The sequence below is a fragment of the Salminus brasiliensis genome, chromosome 2 (genome assembly GCF_030463535.1).
Source record: "Salminus brasiliensis chromosome 2, fSalBra1.hap2, whole genome shotgun sequence".
Classification (NCBI taxonomy): Eukaryota; Metazoa; Chordata; class Actinopteri; order Characiformes; family Bryconidae; genus Salminus; species Salminus brasiliensis.
This window is the reverse complement of record NC_132879.1, coordinates 25,951,083-25,967,479: the sequence shown is the minus strand read 5'-3', so window position 1 is coordinate 25,967,479 and position 16,397 is coordinate 25,951,083. Positions and strand designations below refer to the sequence as shown.

General features: G+C 40.1%; 1 protein-coding gene across 6 annotated transcripts in view; it reads left to right on the top strand.

Annotated features, from left to right (window-relative positions):
• Positions 1–16,397, top strand: part of ankrd26 (ankyrin repeat domain containing 26) — a 28,420-nt gene that overhangs the window by 5,093 nt on the left and 6,930 nt on the right. For 3 of the 6 annotated variants that reach the window (XR_011978927.1, XM_072671864.1, XM_072671872.1), the window contains 25 exons: positions 1,784–1,922; positions 2,383–2,447; positions 2,585–2,684; positions 3,022–3,111; positions 3,860–3,981; positions 4,070–4,145; positions 4,260–4,304; positions 4,450–4,758; positions 4,847–4,927; positions 5,045–5,106; positions 5,476–6,315; positions 7,449–7,690; positions 8,389–8,574; positions 8,839–8,869; positions 9,339–9,480; positions 9,661–9,874; positions 10,277–10,460; positions 10,671–10,817; positions 11,199–11,585; positions 11,753–12,334; positions 12,540–12,692; positions 12,904–13,079; positions 13,316–13,409; positions 15,872–15,949; positions 16,248–16,382. Coding sequence is in view for 5 of the 6 variants with exons in the window: in XM_072671864.1 (XP_072527965.1) it covers positions 1,784–1,922; positions 2,383–2,447; positions 2,585–2,684; positions 3,022–3,111; positions 3,860–3,981; positions 4,070–4,145; positions 4,260–4,304; positions 4,450–4,758; positions 4,847–4,927; positions 5,045–5,106; positions 5,476–6,315; positions 7,449–7,690; positions 8,389–8,574; positions 8,839–8,869; positions 9,339–9,480; positions 9,661–9,874; positions 10,277–10,460; positions 10,671–10,817; positions 11,199–11,585; positions 11,753–12,334; positions 12,540–12,692; positions 12,904–13,079; positions 13,316–13,409; positions 15,872–15,949; positions 16,248–16,382 (4,680 nt within the window). In the remaining variant the exon portion in view is untranslated. The remainder of the gene's footprint in view (positions 1–1,783; positions 1,923–2,382; positions 2,448–2,584; positions 2,685–3,021; positions 3,112–3,859; positions 3,982–4,069; positions 4,146–4,259; positions 4,305–4,449; positions 4,759–4,846; positions 4,928–5,044; positions 5,107–5,475; positions 6,316–7,448; positions 7,691–8,388; positions 8,575–8,838; positions 8,870–9,338; positions 9,481–9,660; positions 9,875–10,276; positions 10,461–10,670; positions 10,818–11,198; positions 11,586–11,752; positions 12,335–12,539; positions 12,693–12,903; positions 13,080–13,315; positions 13,410–15,871; positions 15,950–16,247; positions 16,383–16,397) is intronic. The other 3 variants (XM_072671879.1, XM_072671903.1, XM_072671894.1) reach the window with 3 other exon arrangements.

Here is a 16,397-nt window from a genome sequence, read left to right as displayed (position 1 = left end):
TCACTGTAAAAGTTGCTCCTGAATCTCCACTTTGTGGTAGTCCAATTCCTCTGACTTTAGATGTAGAAGCTGACTGTCTTGTGTCAGCCATCAGGGTTGAATCAAGGATCTCCGATGAGGAGGAAAGTGAAGTATTTTCAGATCATAATTCAAGTCCCACAGGAGTATTAAGGACACCCCTTCAAAGTGTAGGCAGTGCATCAATAAACAACAAATTTGAGAGTAATTATGAGGACGATGGTGAAGAAGAGGACTGGGATGACGAAGAGGATGAAGAACTCTTGAAAGTTGAGAAAAGCGGTGATGTTGATGATGCTCATTTTGAGACCGACACCCCAGTATTTGAGGAATCAAATGTTGCATCGACGCAAAGTCAAGGTGGTGACATGGTGTCTAAACAATGTAGTGGAACAGGTGATATGGGACATCTCACCAGTGACATAAAAGAAGACAGTGGTTCACAGTTATTATCCAAAATAAAAGACTCACAAATGAATGATAATGACGATGATAAACAAAAGGAAAGGACAGATTCAACAAAACCATCGAAGTTACATCTGAAATTGCTGAGACAAAAAGAAGAACCTGAAAGTTCAGAAGACTCCTGGGAATCTGTCTCAGATAAAGAAAAATCAAGAGAGCTGGAAGGTGAAACACCAGCTATCCTAACCACAGATGACTCCAGTAAAGATAACAGTTCCCCACTAGAGGCAACTATGAAGTCTGAGGACTGGACAGTTGAGCATCAGGATTATGAAGAGAATGTACCAGTATCAATGATTGTTGGTATTGATGATCAGAATGATTGTTCAGAGCATTGTGTGAATGTAAGCGACAAAGAAGAAGATCAAAATCAGGATTCTGATAGTGAGATTAGACAAATGCAATATGACTTTGCTAGTGGGACTGTCAAAGTTACGCAAATGAGTACCTCTGACACACCAGATGATTCCCTGATCGAAGATAGTGGCGATATACATGTCAGTGGCAACATCCAAAGTGAAAGCCAACTGGATACCCACGAGAAAATAGATGAATCCTCCTCTGAAGGCAGACTATCAGACTCTGCTTCACCAAGTCCAGTGCATTCTGCCCTGCATAGCCCATCACCTTCAAGAGTCATTCATTGTCCATCAGAGGACCATGACCAAGAGTCACAGATAACAGTTGTTGACCGATTTATTGATGTGGAACATCTCAGTCCAAACCTAAGCTCTTTTGATGGTATAGATGATCGTATTGGGTTAGCTGAAGAAACTGATAATGATCTTGCAACTGAGAAAGAAGGACAGGTGGCATATCTTGAAGAAATTCCTCATACAGTCATTGATGATATTGATTTGACTTCTCACTCTGATGAGGATGTTGTTGAGGAAGAACACAAGAATGTAAACATGCAGGAGCATCTAGATGAATCTGTCATACATCAGACTATTTCAGAGAGAAGATCATTGCAGGTACCTAGGTTACCACTGAGTAGTTGTAAATTGTGGGGTGGTAGGTGTAGTTGCATGGTATGTTGTTTTGATTAGATTTCTTTAGGCAGTGATAGTGGAAAACATAACATATAGAATAATAAGTAGTGTCAGGATGTGTATGTGATCTGTATGTGATCAGTTGTGATCAGTTGTTTACTGTATCTACTACCATAATCTACTACATGTTTCATTTCATATTAATATTTTGTTGTTGTGTGTTTGTTACTATATCATCTCTTTTGGTCTGTTCTGAATATAATTAGAATTAGATGAATTAGCTTTAAAACATCTTTGTCTACAACCAGGAGGAAACATCTTCTGAAGGTGAATCCGAGGAGGATGATGTAGAAGTGGATGATGATAAAGCAGAAACTGAAAGATCAGAATATGATGAAGAAGATGACCATCCTCAAAAAACAGAAAGATCTCAGGATAAAAAAAGGGGTATGGGTTTGCTGAAGTTTATTTACATGAAACTGATACAAGACACTGTAACACTGTATTGGGATGGTCCATTATAGATGTCTCGTAGGAGCTCACCTAACATACAACAGACTGTCTATTAAATCAACTGAACTTCATGCTGAATATAACAGACTACATGAAATCTAATCCTACATGTAACCTTAACTTTATCCTTGACCTTAACCTTGAATCAACTCTAAAACATAATCCCAACCATAACCTAAACCTTAAATCAATCCCTAAACCTAATCCTAAAAGGGTAAGGGTAATGTTAATGTTAGGGTTAAGTGCAGGGTTACATTCAATAGACAATGATTAACATTCAACTTGAAGTTCAGTTGCATTTACTAGTAATTTAGTTAAGCATCTGTAAAGAATCTACAGTGGGCCATTCAAATAAAGTATTACCATGTATTATGTTTCCATAATTGCCTTTCAGATTTTATGTCAGAGTTGGGCATTGAAAAAGAAGATGAGGAGGAGGATTCCCCTTGGGACTCAGAGGTTAGTATTGAGGAACAACTGTAATGTATCACAGTTATTGCAGTGATCATAATGATTTTCATGCAGATGTTTTAAACACATATGCAACATTTTTTTCCCTGAATTAATTTATACTGATTCGTGCTCTGCTTTTTCAGTCTGGCTCAGACAGCCCCAGGAAAAAGCAGCAAGCTGTGTCAAACTCCCCTACCAAGTCTTGTAAAACCATGGCCAGTATCAATGAGGAGAGCAATGAAGGTATGTAGGCTACAGACTTTTCTTGTTTTTTATTTCATGCTTATTGTTTTTTAATGGCAGATTAAAACGGATTTAACATTTAAAGCTTTGCCACATTTCTGCAACCATTTCATGCATCAAGAAACACCCAAAGCTGAAAATACATGTTTTGCTGTGGTTCATTGCTTCTACTTTTGACTGTCCAACATTTCATTTAGTAAGAATTTATAGTTACAGTTGTAATAGGTAGCTTGTAACTTAAGAACATTTGTACCGATCTATAAAATAAAAGAAAAAGAACATCTGAACGAGTACTGTTGTTTTATTATATAGTCATTTTAATCAAATTCCTTTTTAGCTCTGCTTTACATTCCGTCTTTCTTAAGAGGATCGAAGCACAATAGTGTATTCAGCAGTGTTGGTTGGTCTGGAGGCCAGCAAGCAGCGGGTATGCTAATTAAGTTGCTGCACGATCTCCTGTTCTCTTCCAGGGCTCAATATTATCCATAACCCCTGACTCCTACCCCATCAAATCACATTACTTTCGCATGTCAGTTACAGGTGTCAGTCTGTAATGGTGTGTCTGCGTATCTTTTGTCAGCATCTATGTTGAACACCTCAGTCTATGTTTTTAGAATTTAGAATTAGAGTCAATTTGAGCTTATAACCACAGATCACCAGCATCCCTAAGCTACTCACCTCTACAGTAGTGTCTGAGCTCTGGTTGCACATGTTAATGTTTTCCTGTTCTACCACTTCCACTTCAACTCAGAAATGTTAGTTTCAGGTGGGTTAAGAGCTGGGAAGACACTAAAATGCTGAGCAGGGCGTGCTCCAGAACCAGAGTTGAGAAATGAAGTATGATGGGCTAATTTAACTATAGATATTTTACAGGTCTAAAAATGAAACTATGTGGACTGTGATAGCTAACTCAAGTAGTAAAGTTGAACTGAAGGTTACTTCAAATGTAGCCTGTGATGCTGCCAGATCAGTCAGTTTTAATTTTTACTAATCTTACATTTACATATAAATGGACTAATTTGCCTCCAGTGCTCTCCCTGCACATCATTCACTCTGAGGTAATCTCCATTTTGCATGTGCATGCACGCAAGCTGGCTGCATTAGAGGCATTTTTTATTTTATTTTCTTTGCTACATTTACTTTACTGGGCCCAACTTCTTCCTCTGCCACTGCAGTTTTAAGGACCAGTCAGGTTGATGATGATGATGATGATGATGATGATGATGAGAAAGAGGAGGAAAATGAAGAGAATAGTCATAATGATGAAGATAATGAAGAGGAAAAAACAGACAAGCAGGTAAACATGCAGTAAGGCTGTCACTTCTGTAGGATATCAGAGCTTTTATTTAGTTCAAGAGTAAGATTTTTTTTTTCTTTCTTTTTAGAAAAACCATGTTCACAGACAACCAGTATCAGTAATGAGTTCGATAATGCATTCCAAAGGTGCTGAAAAGAAGACAGGTGATGTTAAAGAGAATATTATTTATGTACATTCTACCTCTTATGCTCCTTCTTATTTATCTTTTGTTGTTTTTGGGTTTAACAATTGATTCAGTGTTGCCTCTTTGCTAACAGACTTTATGGAGGAACTTGGATTAGGGGATGTGGATGATCTTGAAGGTAATTCTGGACTAATTTTGAAGTTCACATGATGTTAAAACTGTTTCTAATGTTTTTCCCGGCTGAAAATCATCAACACCAGTTGACACTGCAGACTGTTTTTGTAGTATTAAGGCCATGCTCCTAAGTATATTTCTCAACACAGATGCTTCGGATTGGGACTCAGCTAGTACCACCAGTAAGGCTAGTAAGAACATTCCAGCCTACAAACTTGAGGAAGAGTTCGCAGGTGAAACCCCGGTGGCCCTGCCTGTTGTCCAGGAGCAAGAGCTGGATACCTCTAGCCCAGAAGTACAGGAAGCTGCCAGCCCAGAAAGAAAGGGACCTTTTCCTATAGCAACCCCTCCACTGCCGAGTCCACGGTCCCTCACAGCTCGCGCTAGAGTACAGTCTCAACCACAACCTCAACCACGCATTCACAAGAACTCTTCTCAGAAGCCAGAGAGTGATGAAGGTGAAAGCTAACATTTTTGTGAATTGATTCCTAGATATCAAAAAATGCTAGAATGATGGATCAACCTAGAGTATTATTTTTTCTTCAGAGTCAGACTGGGACACAGACAACACCTCCAGTCCAACAAAAGCGACAAGCCCACTGCCAAACATTGTAAAGACTGCAACTGGTAAATTTGCCTGGTGGCCATATTATTGATTCTCTCTTCACGAAAAGCTCATAAAAGCAAATAATAGCTCCTATATACAAATAATATCCTGTCACATTTCCTTTTTTGATGTCTTAGTAACACCACCAGAAGATGGAGCAAGTGCCTGCAGCTCTGATGCCAATGGACATCAAGATCTGGTGGGTAGAGATCAGCATCTTCTGTATTTTCAGTTTGTGCCATCAAATTCCAAGAAGTCATGGAAACAGATCAGTGTATAATTGTAATTAAAACCATATTGTTCGAAGTTCCATTATTTGTCATTATCTTTGCCTGATGTTGTTATGTAGAGGCGTCTTCTTACTGCTGTGATTGTTTTGATACCCCGCTCTACATAACTAAATGTATAAGTAGTTTTTGTGGCTTTGAACCATCTGTGGTAGGTTTATCCTGTCCAATGCAGAATGTTCCTAGTGTCTTCGGTCTCATGTTAATACACAGTGCTTGGGTTCTATTGATTTGATTTTTCAGTGTTAATGGTATTTTTTTTTCCACTCATGCAATCAAAGGAGAGAGAGACATTAGATGCATCTGAGTTAGATGTAAATAGTCCATATGATCTAGGCCCCTCTAAATCTGAGTCATCTGAACTTGAAAACGAAGAGCAAAGGGGTAAAGAATCGGAGGATGTCAGTGATATTACCTGGGAGCAACGTTATGAGAAAATCTGGGTGGAAAGTGAGAAAAAGGAGACAAAATCCCAATTCAAGAATGTGGCTGCTGAGCTTAAGGAAAGATTTGGAGAGATAGAGCATAAAGAACTGTGCGAGTCTACCAGAGACATAGAGTTGAAAGACAGAGAAAAGATTGACGGTGGAAAGAAAGAGATGAATAGAGAAACAGCAATTCCTGAGAGTGCATCAGAAGAAGACTCTAGTGAAGATGAGGGGGAGCCGGTTGTACGACCTGCTGCCCGAGCCAGAACTGTTAGGCTGTTACCAATCCCTGAACAAAGGGAGTCTGGGGTGGAGGAGTCCTGCTCAGAGGAACCTAAAAGAGCATCATACCACGCCCCCAGTGATGGAGACAGTGAGGCAGATCTTCCTCATGATGACCTCTGTAGAGACCAAGACATTCAGCAACCATCTCAAGAGTTTCTTAAAGAAACAGAAAGTTCTGACCAAGAATGTGGACACGATGTAAATCCTTCCACTAAAGCAAATCAAAATAAAGAAAATTCTAGGTTGCCTGTCACATGTGACCTGGGAGTTGAACGTATAATAGAAGAAGCTAGGAGTAGCCCAATCCGTTCTGTTAGTGAGCTGAAGATCACTTCCTCAAAGTCAGAAGCACGCTCTCCCAACTCAGATGAAGAGGGTGAGGAGGGCCTACAGAGGTGCATAAGTAAGGTAGGGAAATGAAGAGCTGCATGCTTGGATTAAAAGAAGGAAAGTGCTATTCAAATGCTTTGTAGAAATGCTGTCATGCCATTTTTGTCTCTCTCTCTTTTGCCATTACTTCACATTACTTGCTGTGCCACTGTTGCAGCATAAGAACCTGCTTCTTCAGTGTTTTCAGTCTTGACTTTACACTTGTCTGTTTTTCCATGTTTTTTCACATACCATCACTTCATTAAGCTCTTAAACCTACTTGGGTACAACTACAATTTTGTTTTTGTGTGATATTGACATTAATAGGTTATAAACTGAGGTTAAAAGTGTATGTATACAGTGTGTGTGTGTGTGTGTGTGTGTGTATATATGTATATATATATATATATATATATATATATATATATATATATATATATATATATATATATATATATATATATATATATATATATGAAGCAGGTTTTTTTTTAAGTAGAAAAGATGGAGAAGCCTAAAAAAATGAAGAGGTAAGAGTTGTGGCCTTTTTGTAAAGGTTGTGTTGTAGGGATCAGTATTAACTGATTAATTGTCCTAGTCTGGGCTCTGCCTGTTTAATAGATTAGTGGTTCCTGAACTGCACTTGTCGTATTTGCCATCTGAGTTTGCACTGTTAAGTGATTAATAATTAATAGCTTGATTTTTGCCCTGGTGTCAGGTTATGAAATGGCGCACCTTAGCCTGTCTTTCAGGCCTCTCCTCACACTTCAGCTGTTGTGTGTCACTCATCATTTTCGTCAGCTGCTCGAAGAACATCTCTCACCTTTCTTAAGTAGTAGATGTTTGTCTGTGTGTATGCATTCAGCCTGGTTGGTATTGTTTGGTTTGTTGTGGTTTTGAAGTGTGTCTCATTATTAGGGCTTTTTTTTTAAATTTTAAACCACAGTGCAGGTTGTTCTTTTCTTTCCATTGTACCTTGCTAATGTGTATGTGCTTTCTGCAATTGTGCATGTACTCATTTAACCCTTAGAAATGCTGAATATTTAAACAAAAAGATTCAACCTCATGTACTACAAACATGCTTTAAATTATAAACACCAAATATGGCATATTTAACATGTAGAATTATTTAGGTTGCAAGACCTTAACAAGCTGTTTTCTCTTCTCCCTAGAGTGGCGTGGCAAAGACGGATGACATGAGAGTGAAGCCTAAAGGCACTGGTTCATGGGACTCCAGTGGATCCAGTAAGCAGGCTGAAGTTGACCAAGGAAAAGGGAGGAAAGGAGACACCAACACTAGCAAACCAAAACCTGAACAGGAAGGGAAGTGTGATCGTGGATCTCATCAGAAGGATGACTGGTTGGAGGAAAGGGATAGTGTTTCACCAAGATGGCAGACGAAAAGCCCAAGGAGGTAAGAGTCATTGAATGGTAAATTTGGTAAAAACCTTAAACAGTCTACTTTAAAGGTAATGTTCTCAATAGTTATGACTCCCTCTTGTTGATTAAATGACATGAAGCCTAAGCATAGGTAACACCATAAAGTATTGGTTTAAAAAAATATATATATTAAACTGAAATTTGATCTAAATGAGGGTGATTTGACATTCAGGCTATAATAATTTGGTTGTTTGTGCTTTTGTCCTGCTTCGGTTAGGTACCTTTAGCAAAAAAATAAGCAAAGTTTAAAAACTGAAGTTAAAAGAATAGGATTACATGCCAGTTTACCCTATTTTTGTAAAAGATGCAGTAAATTGTAACAGGGAGTGTTTTTTTTCCCCTGTGCATTTGTTAAATTATAGGTATAAATCTCTTTCCTCACAACATCTTTTTTTCAGTACACTTCTTTAGGAATCAATTCAGTCAATAAATGAATCGGTTAATACATTTTGAATCTCACTACAGTTCTATCAATTAATTCAGCTGGATGGATCATTTACAGTGAAACATAAATAATAAATACTACCCTCAAGTTTTGAAATAGTTTAAGAATTTTAACTAGGCATAAAACAGCTCATTAATTAGCATATCCCTTATTGAAGGCTGGTGGTGTCCAGCTGTTGTAAAAGCATTACACCCTCATGATGAATGATGAGGTCTGTGATCCCCCAGCATTGACAGGAGGATACCAGAAGATGAAGATGAACAGAAGAAGACTCCTGGTAGCCAGGGGAACCTTCTGCGTGTCCCTGTTCCACAGCAGGCTAGACATCCCTTCCCTGTGAACCATCCTAATGGAGACCCCCTGTCTGTGTTTGACGATAGTTCTTTAAGTGAGGTGTCAGAAGATGAAGGAAGGTACATATGCAGTATGCCATTGTTTTCACAATACAATGTGACTTTTTTTTTGACTGTATACTAAAATGCCATGAAGTACTAAATTGTAGCTGGATGCCACGTAACAGAGTGGTACAGAGTGAAGTATGGAACAGATACTGCATTGTACCATCAACCATTTGTGGACTGTGCCACCTAGGTTGTCCCTGTTGTCCAGTGATCCACAAAAGCTATGAGCTGTGAACTAAACATTTCCACTGTTTTGTCTTCTGTGATTCTTAATAGGTATCCATCCTCAAGATATAAGACTGAAAAGGTAAGGTCTTGACATTGTTCAATAAAGTTATGTAATACAGTATTGCAGTGTTGTTCATAAAGTGCTTTATAGATTTTAATCCATTACACTTAATTTAGTTAGCACTCTTAAAACTTAATTGTCCGTAACTACACCCTAAGTGAAATGGGTTCTGTATAATACTGAAAAGGTTTAATCATAACTAGTAGTGGAATGTGTGGTTTTACACTAATGTAAAGAACACTCTAACCAGTCATAGTTAAAGTCTCTTAAGAGTGTGCTTTACATATAGAACCGTTTTTACTTAGGGTGTAGCCATGAAAAGGTTTAATCATAACTAGTAGTGGAATGTGTGGTTTTACACCGATGTAAAGAAGAGATAAGGTAATTTAAAATAACTTTTAAAGGTAATATATCATAAGAATGTGCTTTAAATTAGTCAGTTATGTATGTGAAGGATTGTGGGTCTGGTGGTTTCTGTCTGGTGCAGAGTGGTGGAGAATTGGAAATGGCAGATGATTTTGAAGACCTCACTCAGTCTTCAGACACAGCCACTGAGGAACTAGACTCTGCTGCATCAGGCTACCGCCATGCTTCTCTGCTCATCAACCAGCTGGACACCAGCTCTATAGGTGAGACATTTCAGTTACTACTACAACAAAGCCACTAAGCCAAGAGTTCCTTAAGAAGCTTTACTACAATATACTACTTTATCACAATGAAATTGTTGAAGAACCGCCTCATCTTTGTGCAAGATGGCTAGCATCTAGTCAGTTACCTCAATCAACCTCCTATGCTATCTCTCTCTGCAGACTCCGTGAGCATGGTGAAGCTTCAGAACATGTTCCGCGAGTATGAGCACACTATCCAGAGGGAGCGTGGCAGGCACAGTCGGCTAGTTGACAAGGTCTCTCAGCTGGAGCAGGAGCGGACTGACCTTAAGCTTCTTCTGGAGGAGACCAGAGAGAGCAAGTCTAGCCTGGAGCACTTCCGATTAGAGTTGGAGACAGACCTCAACAACCTCAAGTGAGCTTCAATCAATTTCATGTCTGTAATGTGTTTTCTAAGATGTTTTCTTAGATGAAGAGCCAGCCATGTGTTTTTGGCCAGAAATATGATGAGCCCTGAGAGCATTTTACAGACAATACAAGAAGCACAAGACATTACACACAAAATTTAAAAAAATGTAAAACCTTTTTTTTTTTTTAGCTATATTTATGTTACATATGTTTTTGGTGGCGTACAGTCCTCTATTAGCCTCATAGTTTCTGTTCCAAAACTAAAGCTCTAGTTAACACACATATGTCATTGACTACATTTCGGGGTAAAAACAGTATAAATCTTTAAAAATACAGTATTAAAAATGCATAATGCATTTATCATTAATTGCATTTCAATTAATGTTTTTTGCCTCAACTCCCACTGTAGATTTCTGTTGAAGCAGGAACAAGAAAAGCACCAGAGTGCATCCATGCTGTACGATAAGACGCGCGAGCAGCTACGGAGAAAAGAGGAGCAGCACCGGGCTGAGGCAGAGGAGAGGCAGAAAGTGGAGCTTAATATGCGCAACTTGGAGCTGGAAATGAGGACTCTAATGAACACCATGAAGCAGGTAATAATCTGAGAGAATGATTGAGGCAAAACAGGCATTGTAGCCTAACTTTGGGCTGTAAACAATAAATTACTTATTGCTGCCATGCCATTCAGGTACAGCTCTTGAGCTAAGCATAGTACAAATAAGACTAGTAGTGTTCAAGTTGTTTTTTTGTAATTTCGAAGAAATGTGTAATGATAATGTGTTGCTTGTGTGTATGCTGCACAGCTGGAAGAGGACCGGAATGAAACCCAGCGTCTTTTGGCCCATGAACGAAGTGCTCGGGCTTTACAGGAAGAGTTGCTGAACAGCCACCTGCGCAAGCAGCAGGACATTGAAGAGGAGAACCTCAAGAACCTCAACAAGAGCAATGAGGTAATATTAAATCCTCCTTCATTTGAATTGGTCACTTCAAAATCATATAATTTTTCTTGTTCTATTTTTAATGCAAAAAGAAAGCATGTCCAATATCTAAACAAGAATATGTGAGCTGGGGAAAATAACTGTTGCGGATTCAAAGAAGCACTCCGGTCTCTTGTGATCGTATAATCTCAATGCTCTAATACTCCTTCCTGATGTGTCTGCCCAGTGTAAAGATCATAGTATCAGGTTTCTCAAAAAAAAAATTGTATTGTGTAACCTCTTTTTTAAAATTTTTTTTATGCATTTTAGTGTTCATCGAGACTGTATGTTGTATTGTACAAGCTGTTTGGTGTATGCTGCCCATAAATTGTGATTGCCTGCATTTTTGCCCAGGTCTTGTCCCAACTTACAGAGGCCAGTGATCGTGAGAAGGAGCTGCAGCAGCAGATCTTCGCTGTGCAGGAAGAGCTGAGCTGTGTGCGGGCTGAGCTGGAGCGCTCTCACTCCCATAGCCAGCAAGAGGAGAGCAGGCTGGCTGAGGAGAGGGACGCTTTGAGGGAGAGGCTGGAGGATGCCCGGCGTGACCTGAAGCTGAACGAGGAGGCTCTAGCCCAGACTGTCTTTCAGTACAACGGGCAGTTGAGCACACTGAAAGCAGAATGCTCAGTCGTGAGTGCCAAGCTAGAGCATGAGAGGCAGACGCGTCAACAGCTGGAGGCTGAGACAGAGGCCAGCAGAGCACGACTACAGGCAGCACTGCAGGAGACCGAAAGGTGTCAGGTCAGTATATGCAGGGTTTTGTTTTTTCTCTTTGACTGGATTGTTTCTAGGTTTTAAGAATCCTTGAAGAATTTTGACTGGCAGTTTATCTATTATATCTATTATCTATTATTGTCAGCGTTGCCAGTTGTAAAACTCATAGCCAGCTTTGTCCCTCTCCTCCTCAGGTGGCGCGTGCGGAAGCTGAACGCTCACTACAGCGTGAGCGGGATGAGCACCAGCGAGCCCATGACAAGCGTTCTATGGAGTCCGGTTCACAGCGTGACACTATCCAGTCTCTATCTCAGAAGCTGAGCAAAGCTGAGGCCCGTGCCAACAGTCTGGAGAATGAGTGCCATCGTACAGCGCTAAGTGTAGCTGAGAAGGCTGTGCTGCTAGAGACAGCGGCACGAGAGCGGGAGCAGGCTCAAGCCCGTGTAAAGGAACTAGAGGCTGCACTGCAGAGTGAGCGGCAGCAGTCCAGCCGGACTGCCGCCAGGCATGAAGCCGTGCAGGAGAGACTGGCCCAGGCGCAGAGCGAGGCAGCGCTGCTCAGGCAACAACTTGAAGAGGCCAACAACAAAGGCACAGCCAAGGAAAGGGCAGCCACAGATGCACAGGAGCGCTTTGCCGACGTGCTGAACCAGCTGCGGGCTGACGGTGAGGAGAGAGTGCAGCTGGTAGAGGAGAGAAGCAAAGAACTGGTCGCAAAAAATGCTGAGCTCAGAGAGCAGAACTACAAACTGGATCAAGAGAAAGGCGAGAGGGAGGTGTGTTGGGCTTTTTTAATTTTATCAAGGATAACATTTACTCTAACCCTAAACTTTGAAGGCCAAACCTAAACTCTGAACATTATCCTAACAAATTCTAGCTTTAACCCTAATGATAATACTGTTGAGAATCCAGTTGGTTTGTTAATAATTTGAACTTTAGATGATTATTTAAGTATGTAATGAATTGCTTTCTTTATGACAGAGTTCCTTGAGGCAGCTGCAGCAGGAGCTGGCAGACTCTCTAAAGAAGCTGTCAATGTGTGAGGCATCTCTGGAGGTGAACACTCGCTACCGCAATGACCTGGAGGAAGAGAAAGTGCGCACTCAGAAAGACTTGGAAAGACTCAGGGGAAAGGTACCCCCCAATAACTCTCTTAAAGCATTCTTCTTTCTGATCTGCTTAACAGGGGGATGATGTTACAAGTCGTAGCATAATCTAAAATATTTTTTTAGACCTTTTTTGTTAATACTGTATGTAAGCCATTTACAATGCCCCCACTAGCACTTGCAAGCCCATAGTAGGCTTTGTAGGTCTGCACTGATGGCTTTTCTTTGTTCTGACTCAGCTGCAGGAGATCGAGGAGCAATACATGCAGGCGGAGAGGCGCATTAACAGCTTGAAGGGTAGTCTGGATGAGAAAGAACGAGAGGTCATCAGCACTGGTCAGAAACTTCAAGAGGTTCTCGCTGCTTCTACATGCACAGACCAAACTATTAAACAGCTAGAGGAGGCAGTGCAAAGGTACAAATGCAGGATTTGCAAGAATTGTGTCTTTATGTGCAGCATGTTAATACTAAAGCATGGTGGCTTGTCATGTTGCTTGTTTATTAAAGTATCAAAGCTTCTTAGTTTTTTGTGTTTTTGTTTTCAATTTCTCATCATTCTGTAATGGCTGAGTGTGATCTAAAGGGTTACAGAGTCTGAAGATTTCTGGAGAGATAGAGAGAGAGCTTAATGTGATTATGACCTCACCACAGGTTGGAGATTGAGAACGCCAGATTAGAGGCAGCCGCCAAACAGCAGACCAACCGCATCGAAGTGCTTCAGAAAGAAGTCCAAGAAGCAAATGTGGTGAGTAACAGTTCACAGTTATTCTGATTACTGATTGTGAGCGGTACTGAGGCTCTTGTTTTTTGGATGTAGAATTGTCCTGGATTTATAATGGCTAACTAAGAGCTTTAGAAGATTCTGTAGTGGCAGCTGATTTACAACTCTTTGCCTAAGCCTCTCAGCTTCCTATAGTGTCCTCATAAGTTACTGCAGCAAAGACTTTCGACTTAATTCTATACATCACTGTTGTATTAACCCAAGAAAGCAGCACATTAAGGTGAATAGATATTTTAAAATGCAGTCTTTAACAGTGTACTGAATGTGTGTGCTTGTTTGTAAGATATGTACCAAAAGGTTGGGTATCTTAGCACATGGACATGTGGGTGTTCAGTCCTTCATTAATGTTTTCAACTATGGACAAAGGAGTGTTGTGTTTACGGCTGCCGTAAACTGACTGTATTAGTGTTCTTTCCACAGCCATCAGATTCATCACCAGGAGGAGGGGTTGGTATCTTACATGTAGCTGTGATGCTAGCAGCCCCTTTCACTGACTCCTTATTGATCAAAAAATGTATTCTGTGTGAAATCTGTTTTGATTGCTTTAATTTTTTCAGGATTGTCCAGATTCAACCCAAATCAATATATATATGTAGAAAATTATAATTTTATGTAGGGCTGGGCAATATACATAAGCTTTTGGCACTCAAGCTTACTTGATTTGAAGTGAACTGGTATTCATGAGGTTAAGGTGCAGAATGTCAGCTTAATTTAAAGTTGTTTCCATCTATTTTTAATGAAACTTTATGGCTTAGTTTATAGTACTATATATAGTTTTCCTATTTTAGTTAAATTACTTCTGGAACTACCTTAACAAAGTAACATTAATAAAATGATCATATTTTCAAATCCTCTGCATTCAATGATTCCTAAAGCATTCCACTTTGGCATCTAAAAATGCCTTTGTTGCTTTGAGTATTGAATATTCTTTAGTACACTTCTAAATTTATACTGGTGCTGTGAGCTGTTATTCATCACCCTGGTAAATACACAGATAGTGTGGTGTCATATGTCAGCTTCTGTGAGGACAGCTACATTTCAACCAAAGTACAAGTAAAACACAATAATGTTGAGCCATGGTTGCCAGCTGAACTCCAACAGCTTTGTTGGGAAAAGAAGGCAACATTCAGGAGTAGGGACAGAAGTTTCTACAACAAGGTAAAATACAGACCAGAGAAAGGGATTAAAGCAGTTTGGCCTCCATTAAATTACCAACCCCCTTTCCCCTCACCAATGACCTGAATGAGTTCTGTTACATTTGAAAGAGCAAAGGCCAATCTCCAGCCCGTCTCCTACCTCTGGCACTCTCACATCTGCCCCCTGTTCATCTCAACATCAAAGAGCGTGCCCAGATTATGACTAACAGGAGGCAGCACGTGCAGCTGGGTAAATGCATCAGACACCCAGACACTCAGTCCTGGAGTATCAGTACCACTTGGCTATGTGCTCTCCTCTTGGCTCTTTATTCTTTGCAGAGCATCTCCAAAGACTCATCTGTAAAGATCTTGAATTACCATATCCAGCAGGGGTAGGACAGGAAAGTTGCCTTCATAGCCACAATTGCACATCAGTGGCTGTTCTTCCTGGGATAGCTGATACCAGTTCTATACAGCACACCAATCCTCACATAATCCATAACCGCCTGGTTTGGACCGTTCACCTCAATGGAACTCTTCACAGCACAGCACTTAATCAGGACAACAGAGAGGATCATTGGGTGTAATTCTGCCAACTTTTCAGGACATTTTTAACAACACGGTCATGAAGCTCGCTGGCAACATAATAGCCAGCCTCTCTCATCCTAAGCGGTGGCGCTTATTGACGCCAGTGTACACCTCAAACCTTGAATAGAAGTATTGAACCCCTCACTGTGGCCCAGAACTCTATGCCATAAACGCTCAGATTCTACATATGTTCATATTATTATTTAACATCTTGTAAATAATAGCAGATTCTATATTTCCTGCATATAGTCACTATATAGCTCGCCAACTGTTGATGCAACTTTACATTCTGCAATTGAACCTCATTTGTGTCTATAATTTTTTCTGTTGCTCAGCCCTGCTTTTATGCTGAATGTTTTTAAATATTTAACACAAAGTATTAACCACTTTGGGACAGCGTGTGTGTTTTGATTTACATTTGAATTTCCTGTTGGGTTGTTTATGGAACGTTTCTGCTCTTGGTGGTGGTACTTCTATGCAGATTCAACTGGTTTCATTTGATTCAGCTTGCTGTCAAATGAACTCTCTTTTCCCGCTGTAGCAATGGTTTCTTGGATCTCAAGTGCACTTTAGCTTTACTTTGCTATGACCATATCTTTTAGATCTGCATGAAGCATGTCACCAGATATCTAGAGGGTACTTCTGCATTTTTGCAGAATGACTATGCACTCTTTGTGACCTCTTTCTTATGAATCTCAACAGGTACGACATAGATTAGAAGATTTGGTCACAAATCTTCAAAGCAGTAAGATGACTCTGGAGGATCAGCTAAGTCGTGAGGTGGGTACTTTCTCTCTCTCTCTCTTTCTCTCTCTCTCTCTTTTTCGTTGGTACCTACGTTTGCACAGTTTGTATAGGTATCAGCTTGTTTTTAGACTACGTTTATGGCATTTAGCTGATGCTTATATCCAGAGTGACTGAGGCAAGACATTTAATTTAATGTTTCAATTTAAAGTTTGATTTCTGTTTGGGATTTTGACTGTAGCAAAAATTATAAACCATTATTATGTAGAAAGATATCTTTCTAAACATTGTTTAAAAATGTGAAACACCTTTGACTGTTTCTGGACTTTTTCAGATGCAGAAGCAGAGTATGCTATCCCACAATGCCCAGGACTCAAAGGCTCTGTGGGAGGAGGAACTAAAGAGCCGCTCACGGATTGGACTCCGCCTTGCTGAGCTGGAGAAGGAGAAAGGAGAGCTTAGCAGTCAGGTACTGTGTCAAATA